This window comes from Epinephelus moara, chromosome 3 (assembly GCF_006386435.1).
Source record: "Epinephelus moara isolate mb chromosome 3, YSFRI_EMoa_1.0, whole genome shotgun sequence".
NCBI classification, from domain to species: domain Eukaryota; kingdom Metazoa; phylum Chordata; class Actinopteri; order Perciformes; family Serranidae; genus Epinephelus; species Epinephelus moara.
The window spans coordinates 18,562,183-18,572,396 of record NC_065508.1 but is presented as its reverse complement, the minus strand read 5'-3'; the positions used below and the strand labels follow the sequence as shown (position 1 = coordinate 18,572,396).

Sequence of the window (10,214 nt, the reverse complement as noted above, 5' to 3'; positions counted from 1 at the left end):
AAGAGAGGCACCATGAGGTTGTATCCGCTGCTGCTGCTGTTGTTCGGGTCCTTCCAAAGAGCCTATTCTCAGTTGCCTGGATGGATTGGTGAGGTGGAAGGTAGTGGTAAGACCTCCTACAATACCAGTGCAATCTTCAAGACAGGAGATAACAGTATCATCTTTCCTATTGTTGGCCTTGAAGCCTGAAAATATTTCCAGTTTGCATGCAGAACCTTTATGATCTTATCTATTATGTGAATGTTTGCCCAGTTGATGTGTATGAAAATAAGCTAATAAAACTTCTGCTGTAGGTGAGACAGAATGGTTCCCCGAACCAGATTTCATAGACGACATATATTGGACCGGGTCAGCGCCGGTGTGTTTTGGAGGCTGTAGGGCGCGACACCAGGAGCTGAGGAGAGATCCCTGTGGAGACTCGAGCTGCTGCTGGCTCGGCTACAAGTCCCTGTGCAGGGGTAAGGCTACCACAACAGTGACTGGCATTCTGTTGACGTTCGACAGCTGAGTTAGTTTTAGACTCTGATTTAAATTTTACTTAAATTTAGTCCTCCTTACGTCAGAGATTTTCTTGTATGTTATGATCTAGCCAGATCACTAAGATCCTCCACTGCTTTACTTTTAAATGTTCCTCATGTGTCCCATAAAAGTACCAGTGAGAGTGCCATCTGTTTTAATGCCCCAAAACAGTGGGACTCACTGCCTCTTGATAGCAGAATGGCAAGCTCTCCTTGTATTTTGAAAAGGAAATTAAAAAGACCGATGATTTTGATCTGGCTTTTAATTTCAAGTAATATCACAGCCTTAGTTTGAAGTCCGTTCTTCCTGAATGTGATACCTCAAGAACGCCTTGAGGGAATTTCTTCAAATGTGGCACTCATGGATGAACTGATTATTTGCTGGTCAAAGGTCACTAGGACCTCGCAAAGCATGTTTTTGGCCAAAACTCAAGAATTCATTCACTAATTATGACAAACAAATATCTTATTAAATAAATTGATGTTCTGCAAAAACACTGTTCTTGCCATTATTCAACGTCATAACTCAGGAACAGAAGCGGAGACATGTTTGGATACTGAATTGGTGACACTAATCTTGGGTGCCCACCTTGAAACTGTGCGATTCTAGATCTTCTGTGCTGCGGGGTTGAAGATGTGTTTGAAGCATCCATGTTTTAGAATTTGTAGCCTTTTATTTATTGATTTTCAATGTTATATGTTATAATTTTCTAGTCTTGCAAAACTTGATTTATTGTCTTCATTCTTTATTTTTTTGTGAGGCAGTTTAGGCTGCATGTTTGTATGAAAGGTGCTACATAAATAAAGTTCAGTTAATTGGGGCACCTCTGTCTGATTATCCTGTTATGGAGCTTCGTGTCATGCTTTGCCTCTCCTTTGCTTTTTGTGCCAGTGAACTGTGGGACGCCAGATGTGGACTACAATGGAGTGGTGTATGGTAACGACTGGTGGGTGGGCTCTGTGGTGCGGTACACGTGTCGCTCTGGCTTCATGCTGGTGGGAAGCCCGACCAGAACATGCCAGCCTAATGGTCTCTGGACCCCGAAACCTACCTGCCTCAGTGAGTCAACACTGACATGAAGATTTTACAATCCCTTAGAAACCTTTTAGCTCATCATGTGATTTCTCTCTACCTGTCTTCAGGAATGTGTCAGCGGGGACGCATTGAAGTCAGTGAGAGGGAACTTAATGGGACGTGTAACTCCACCTGCGCATACAAGAGCTACTTTGGCCCACCCAAACAAGGCTGCACTCGGATAGACAACTGTAAGAAGAAGGAGACTGGCTGGAAGCGGTTCTTTGCACAGTGTGTCCCTTGCATTTGTGACTGCGCTTTATCATGTGGTGAGTAGCTTTACTGCCACACTGTCAAGAATAAATAATGTAATGTGAGCATGTTGCAATGTTGTCTCAGTGCAAACACACTTGAATGTGGTTAATTAATGCTTTAAAGCTGAATTTGCAGCCTTTCTTTGAGGACGCCAATGCAAAGAACACTTCTGTTCTTTTTAATTTTAGCATCTACAGGATAAACTATGGAGAAAACACTATGTTGACTGTACAGTGAGACATCAGATGAAGACGAAATACACAGACAGCTTGCACGCCGCAGAGCCACGCTATGTTTTCGCTGCTTCATCCCATTGTGTGGACAAATCAGCCGACCGAAATCTGGATGTTTTAAGGCATTAATGTAATCTCTCAGGCACAGCACACTAAAGCCAACAATTTCTCCTTGGATTTTATATACATATATAAGATTTTACACTATGAAAAGAAGATTTCAGTGCCTCAGGTTCAAATCCCTCTGTGAGTCAGTGGTGAATTAAAAGCAAAGCTTAGTCAATCTGTGTGATGTAGGGTGGTGAAAGGGTCAGCGAAGGAAAGTGAAGTGAATTTTAAAACAGTCTCAGAGGCCGTGTAAGACTTGGGTCAAATAATTATTTAAAATACTTGTAATGAGGAGTTTACTCGAAGTGCCAGGTGGTGAGGTCTGTTTCTTGATAAGATGCTCAATTTGGGTAGGGAAATTACAGGTTTCGGTATGTCAGACAGCATTCTCCAGTTGGTTAAATTAAAATGACCAAATGACCATTTGTGTATTAATTACTCACCATGTTTTACACTGAGTTCAAGAGGGAAACTTTGTTTTTTCTCACATGCCTCCACAGTGAGTAAAGAATCCTAAAATGGAGGAAATTCTTGATGCATTAAAGTCATAGGGGTCCACGTTTAACAACAGAAAAACATCAATTTACAAACTCCCACACAACTCGTGCAGTACAATCCAAGTCTTATTTATCTAGCTGTATGCTCAGTACTTCCCAAACACATGCATTTTTACTTTAACTTCACTATTTAAAACACTTAAGCATAAACAGCACATGCGCCTAACAGTGTTTGGGAAGTACTGAGCATACGACTGGATAAATGATACTTGGATTATACTGTAGGTGTTTTTGTGAGAGTCTGTAAACAGATGTTTTGATATAGTTTTGCTGTTATTAAACACGGCCCCCTTTAACTCCAATTCGTCATGAATTTTCCCAGTTTTTGGATTCTTCGTTCACCGTGGAGGCATGCGAGAAACACAAAGATTTCTTCATAAATTCAACTCAACACGGGGTGAGCAACTGAAATACAAATGATGATTTGAGGGGTGAATTGTTCCTTTAACTTGGTGCTATAATTTCACGTCACAAATTCCACGTACCAGGAACATCGATGCTCTTTTTAACATGTCTGTTGACGTGTTTGTGTTTCTAAGAGCAAGGAAGAAAGTACGACAAGGAGAAAGGGGAAGTGAAAACACAGAGATTAGCGTCTCCGCCTCGTTGCTCCTCCTCTCAGTCCATCTGTCTTGGAGGGAGATGAAACTTTAATCTTGTTACACAGGGAGGAGCTTTGGCAGGGAGCTCAGGGGTCAGAGTTAACACGAAGAGTGTTGTAGACCTTCTAAGCAAATTACTTTTATAGATAGTAAACACTATGCACTTAATAATGTCTCAGTTAGTTATTATGGAAAACATAGCACAATATATCTATTTTTGTTGATAAATTAAATCTTTATTTTTATATAGATGGATGGACTGTGACTTAAGCTGTCATGAGATGTTGTATGTTTCTCACTTCCCGGTGTTATTCAACGCCTCTGTACTCAAATGACTTTGATTGTACACTTTCTTGCACGTGACATTTCTTCCTGTCTTGTCTATGTGTTCTTCAAAATGGTATTTCTATTCATTTCTGATACCCCTTTCAATTTTTAAAGTAAAAAATGAATCATAACTAACTCAAAGACGACACTGGCCACACATGCACAAACTGTAAATAAATGTTACATATATTTTTCAAACAGCGCCACTTTGTGATTATTTGCTCACGTTGTTTGATCATTTGCAAGCCAGCTGAGTGGGGAGTCAAAAAACATGGCTGCTTACATTGAAACTATACGACTTAATTTAAGCAATGGATTGCATTTTCTTTCTCTCTTTTTTATATGTTTGTGCAGGATGTTTTTTTTCTCTGAACACCTTCAAAATGGCCTCTCATTGTGACCCATTGCTGTCACCCACCTGCATTCACTTATTCCTCAGGATTCGACACCCCGACTATGCTTATAAAATGTTTTTGCTTGACTCCGGTCCACCCTCATGCACCCTGATGAAGACCTTAGGGTTCGAACCGGTCGGTGTTGTAGCGTAAGCAGCCCTGTTTTATGAAAAAAGGCTTTTTAACTTAATTCAAGTGCATTTGTTCCTGCTCCACACGAGTGTCTGAAGTTAATTTGTTCTTTTCTCCAGGTGCACCTGTGTTTATTCTTGAGTCTCATATGATAAAGATAGTCCTGGAGCACACTGCTACCATGTTCTCCAGCTGAGTGGGGTTTGCAAAATTTGATTCACATACTCCCTGCACAACTTTGATAAATGACATTGCTCTTGAAAGCCACTAGATGTCGCTGTTTTCTTTATTCTCTCACGTCAGGCCACAGCATTTACAACACTTGATGATCCAAGGAACAGCCAGCAATTAAAACAGAATAAATTCTCCTCCACATCTGATCCTGAGGAGGTACTGCCAAACACATCTGCTTGTTCGTCACTGCTGGGGCCAGGTGCTGAACCTAAGGATGATGTGCTCATTTGCTTTCGGTCTGTAGCAGCCAATTCCTGCGGAAAAGGAAAGGTTTAGAACAGAAACTCCACAGTTTAGTTCATACATGAACACATATACTGAAAGGAATACAGTGTTCAGGTGTGCTGCTCAGCTCACATGGTGTACCTGCATTAATAGCAATTGGGAGATAATGTGAAACTGTACCTGTGGCATCCTAAAGGAGGGGTACACAATTGTGCAGAAATAAATTCTTGATGGGAGCAAGACATTGGTGTGACGATACCTGACAACAGATGGGACCATATCGTTGAATGAGTCCACTCTTCTTCTATGTGTGCTAGGCATGGCGTATTACCGTGTAAGGTTCTCTTAGGGTACATTACACAAATGCCACCAGTGACACTTGCAATAGGTGCAAACAGTCACCTGCTAATCATATTCACATGTTCTGGTCCTGCCCAAAAGTTTTGGAATCAAATATTCAACACACTTGGGACAGTTTTTGGCGTGAACCTTGACCCTGATCCTCTTACGGCCCTGATTGGAGTCCCACCACCTACAGCACCGAACGTCCCATTGACAAAACGGCGTGTTTTGGCTTTCACAACTCTATTAGCTAGGCACCCTCAACTTGTTTAAGTACACACAATAGCTGGCTTAAGGAGATCCTAAACCCCCTTGAACTTGAAAAGATTAGATTTTCCCTTGGAGACGCTGGTAAATCCTTCGACCTGGAAGCCCTTTATGGAGTTTTTGAGTAAGGCTACCATTCAAGAAAGAAATACATTCCTGAAATTCAGTTCAGATTTTGGTTTTGGTGTGCCATCCCAAGACTTTCAGTGGCCCCATGTGGTCACCCCTATGGGAAGTATCTGTAGGCACCACTGCTCTGTACCCCCCAAAAAACCAAAGCAGCGCTCTTAAAGCACCACTAAATGATAGTTGCACTGCCTGCTCATGAACGGCAAAAATCTCACCCAATATATTAAAGACAGAGAGTGACTAATATCACAGCAATGATAAAATTTTAGAATAATCACACCAGAGGACATCCTGAGGCACCAACGACAACTAATTCTCCTGCCTCATTACAGCTCATTAAGTCAGATATGTTGCACTGACACTCTGGGGAGGATACTCACCCACATCCAGCCTGTTGTACCCTCCTGAGGTTTCTGACAGGATCTCCCAGTAAGTCTGCTCGCGTTCGTTTCCAGCTACTCCATTCACACTCTCCAGCAACAGGCCAAACTCTGGGTCCACCTTCACTGTGAACCTGGCCATACACAGAGAGTCAGGACTATTTATCTACAGCAGAAATGGGTCAACGCAAGCTTAAATATGTATGAGAAACAGCCCAGCCACCTTTAAGAATAAAGGGTGTTATGCAGAGGTATTAGAGGGGATGTCATGGGCGGTCTTACTTGAAGTCCCGCTGTGTTTCCTGCAGTCTCCTCAGAGCACCCAGCAGCACACCTCCTTCGACCACAGAGCTGAAATGGGACTCAGGAGTCATGTTAGACAGGTCATTCTCCACAGACACTCTGATAGGAAGAGTCGCTGGACCTGCACACCATGTTGCATTCAGTTACAGTGACACTTTACATGATGCACACACACAAAAGCGAGTCATTTAAAGTTTTTTGTATTCATATTTTCTTCAATATTCACCTTTGTCTGTGAGAGCTCCTCGTGTCAACATCAAAAGAAAGCCCACAAAGAGGAGAGCAGCCGGTCTCAGTGCCATCCTGTACAATCTTGTCCCCCAGATGCCCACTACTACTTCAGCTCAGTATTTATAGTGTGCCGAACCCTCCTCTGTGAGCCCTCTCCAGTCCTATAGTATCTTTACTCCTGCAGTCACTTTGCAAAAACGTCTTTGTGGAGTTAAATACTCACAGTGACAGCCAGAACACCAACAAGTGTTTGCTCTCATCTCACACATGTGCCAATCAGTCACTGTTAATGTGTGCTATATGAATAGAGAAACACAATTATCTCATGGTCATTTATTTGGTTAATGATCTACCTTATGGTTGTGTTCTCTCACAGCGTATGAATAAAAATGACTGGTCGTTTTTAGATCATTTATGTATGCAAACTTATTCTACAGAGAGTGTAAGAAAGGTCATCTCTCCTTCCTCGAGGAAAATATTACATTATGCAATCAGGATTTGGCCTTTTAGGTAGAAGTAGATTTAAATAGCACCCTGTGTGTCCCTATAGCAGTCCTATCAGTCAAGACTGAAAGTGGCCGTGCAACACATTTACTGGAAACTAAAAACAAAGCATCCATCTTTATTTTGGACACCGACATGTCTTCAAGTTATAGGAAAAATTAGACCAAGATATGTTGTAACACAGTGCAAACCTGTGATTATTTACAGGTGAACGCAATGGCAGATCCTCCTACAGGCATTACAGGCAGCCGCCTATAGGGCACCACCCAGTGTATGTGTATGTGGATGGAATTAAAGTAAGAGAAAAAGAACAGGCAAAAACCATCCAGGGCTCAGTAAAAAAAAAAAAAAAAAAAAAAAAAAAAAGGAAGAAGACTAAATTTGTACATACTATTCCTTTGTTATGTATTAATATGTATATGTTAGCTATGTTATGTATTTGTGATGTGTTGTCATTAGGGAGTGTTCTTTACTTATGAGGGAGGGGGTGGTGCAAAAATAAAAAAATAAAATAATTTTTTCGAGCACTGAGGAGGGACTTACGTTTTTTATTGTGGCTTAGGAGATGAGCATATAAACTTAAATGGTTGCATTTTGCATTTATATTAATCTATTTTATTTTACCACCGATTTTTAAAGAGAAGGTGATTTTGAAGGCATGTTTTTGTTCTTTTAAAAATCGGCAAATTTACACCATTTATCATTGCCAGAAACTGTAAAAACAGAAATTATCACTGAATTTTCAAATTTCCTTTGTTTGAAGAGAGATATTCGCATAGCTAATTGTCTCGGATGCAGCCAGGTGTGTCGGAAAGTATCGCTTAAATCTTTGAGACCTTTGACAAATTACCACAAGGACCAAAACATTAGTGTTACTAATAAATTGTGAAGCTGAGCAAGAGCAGGGTGCAGGATTTTCTCTTCAAAGATTTTAAAATTTCCAACAGTCTTTGGACACATCATGTGCGAAGAAAACTTCCAATAGAAAAAAATCCGATTTTAGCTTGAAATAGAGCTCGGTCTCACTCCAAAGTCGTCAAAATCAGAAACCAACAAAAGAAGGTGTCCTTTAACGTCGGCATAATACGCAGCTGGTTGTCATTAGTTTAACAGTCCAACGCAGGTGGGGTGGAGCAGTGGTGGATGCATCCAACAAACCTCCACTTTCACTCGGGAAACAGTTGCTCACGTCCTGTAAGATTCTAAGGCCAAACGCTGGTCTTTTTCCCTAAATCCAACCACGTTTGTTTGTTGTTGATGGAAAAAGAAATCATCAATTTGCGGTGTTATACCGACATGAGCCCCTTTTAGCATTGGCAGTATAAAAACAAAATCGGGGAGTGCAGCAAAATGCCGCCTACCTACTTTTGTTCATACAGAATGCGCCTTTTTCGGGGCAATGGGGGGCGTGAGCAAGTAACAAAATGTGAAGCTCAGTGTGTGACGTAAACAGTGACGTGGGAGGGACGCCGCGGCTGGTCAGTCCTTCGGCAATTCTCTCGTAAGTCGGCCCGTCCTTCACCGTTCCCATCATTTGACGGTTAATGGCCTCTTCGTTTGCGAGGGCAAAGAGGGCGCACAATTCCTTGTCTGCCCAGTTGCTCATCTTTACAGTGTCTGTCAGGTTTGCGTTTCCCTCTTGCTATTAGCTGCACATTCCTGCTATCAGCTGTTTCCTGTTAGTCTACCGCCAGTGGGTCACACGTGCAGCGTCATCAACAGCTCCTCCTGTGGCGGAAGGGCGCCTCGTTCTTTTTAAACCAAAAAGGTTCCGCCAATATGTCTCCACCTCGGATCAACTCGCCAATCTGGCTCTGTGTGTCTAAACACTCACAGCTTACCAGCAAAACGGCCCAACATTCGCCGAAAATCTGGCAGTGTAAAAGGGGCTATAGTGTGTTTATTTCGAAAGAGACTGTAAACGTTAAATTTCCTGAGAAAACAGAAGTGTATCTTGAAAGCAGACAATGCATGTAACAGGCAGAACTTGACATAGCGTCAACAACCAACGCACCCAGGGTACCTTGCATGTTGTATGTGGATGTGGAAAGTCCATACCCAAACGTTATTTATGTCGCGAGGTCGGAGTGAGAATGTGTTGCATTTTAAGTTTTGTCAAAAATAGACCATTTGCACCAACCAGCATGCACAACAAGGGTGAAAAAACAAGGTTTCTTTGAGCTCCAGGATTTTGTCTTCTACTTTTAGCTTTCAAACATCAGAGGGTAAGTTATAAAAATCTAATAACTAATTTATGATGGGTCATGCATTTTTCGCCACTCACCCATGGAGGCTCAAGGAAAAATATTTGTACCTTGCAGCCACCCCGCTCTTCTGACAAGTAGAGAACAGTCCCTTAGCCCTTGGTCTTGTTTGTTTGATTTTTCTGTCTTTATTGGGGGAGGGGAGCCTATAGGTCCGGTCTGGGCCTGGGCATACAGTCTCCAATCTTTGCCATCAGTGTGATGGATTCAGGTTTACATGTGTTACACTGTCTTTGTCCAACAGTGTGCTCCTGGCTGATAATAAAACTATAGAGGAGGCACATCAGAGAGAGGCAGAGACAGAGAGATGGGTTGCTGTGCTGAAATCGCTCATGTGGCGACTGGAGAGCACGTTTTAATTTGGTCTGATTAAGAGCCAGGTGCGATTGGCTAAAAATGGTTTTGATTTCCTCTCAGGGGTGATGTAAGGCATGTAGGGCCCGCTTGAACGCGAGTAACCCCGGCTGTTTTACCGAAAATAACCCGGGCACTGCAGCATCAGCACCAGGCAGCTGCGCAGGTGCGGCCTTTAAAGAGACAGCGGGGCCTCAAATCTCACCAAAACCTTCCTCATGTTTACACAGACTGTCAACAGCATGTGCACACACAGCGATGGAGCCGAATTGATCTTATGTATCAGTATTTTGTGGCCACATGACACATAGGCCTAAAAAAAAAAAATCTTATGCATATGCACAGCGGAGCTTCATCCTAATTTCAATGTGTTAGTCCCATCCCTCTCATTTCCCCAGAGACAACAGCCTGAAGTAGCCCCAGAATAGAAAATGGAATACTTAAAAGGTTTAAATTGGCATCTGAGGGCTAATTTAATGAAGTAGGCTGTGGCGGTCTGTCTGAACTGAATATATTTAATTAACTGTGAATTAATTCCAACTTTTAGGTCAGTGCTCTGCCATTAAATCACCGTAACAGCCTCAAAATGTCTTTACAGGGGCTTAAAATGTGTTTATGATCAACTACTGCAACAGTGCTTTCACAGAATCTGATTTATCTGAGGCTTATTTCGTTATAAAACACGAGGTCAGGGTGGGGATTAGGAGGAAACAATCAAAACCAAAACAATATCTTTTGTGCCCTCCAGTAGCATCCTGCCAGCAACGCCCTGTATCCCA

General features: G+C 42.1%; 1 protein-coding gene across 1 annotated transcript; it reads left to right on the top strand.

Moving 5' to 3' along the window:
* si:ch211-117m20.4 (CUB and sushi domain-containing protein 1) lies at positions 1 to 2,080 on the top strand. The gene is made up of 5 exons (XM_050041432.1): positions 1 to 106; positions 294 to 458; positions 1,411 to 1,578; positions 1,662 to 1,862; positions 2,037 to 2,080. Exons 1-5 carry the CDS (start codon positions 13 to 15, stop codon positions 2,048 to 2,050), a joined length of 642 nt encoding a protein of 213 aa, XP_049897389.1. The 5' UTR covers positions 1 to 12; the 3' UTR covers positions 2,051 to 2,080.
* The last annotated feature ends 8,134 nt before the right edge of the window (positions 2,081 to 10,214 follow it).

Excerpts from the sequence above, each read along its gene's own strand:
- si:ch211-117m20.4 (XM_050041432.1), top strand. The coding sequence starts at position 13 with ATGAGGTTGTATCCGCTGCTGCTGCTGTTGTTCGGGTCCTTCCAAAGA. Across the intron at positions 459-1,410 it reads CTACAAGTCCCTGTGCAGGG|TGAACTGTGGGACGCCAGAT; the intron begins GTAAGGCTACCA and ends TTTTTGTGCCAG. Across the intron at positions 1,579-1,661 it reads CCCGAAACCTACCTGCCTCA|GAATGTGTCAGCGGGGACGC; the intron begins GTGAGTCAACAC and ends ACCTGTCTTCAG.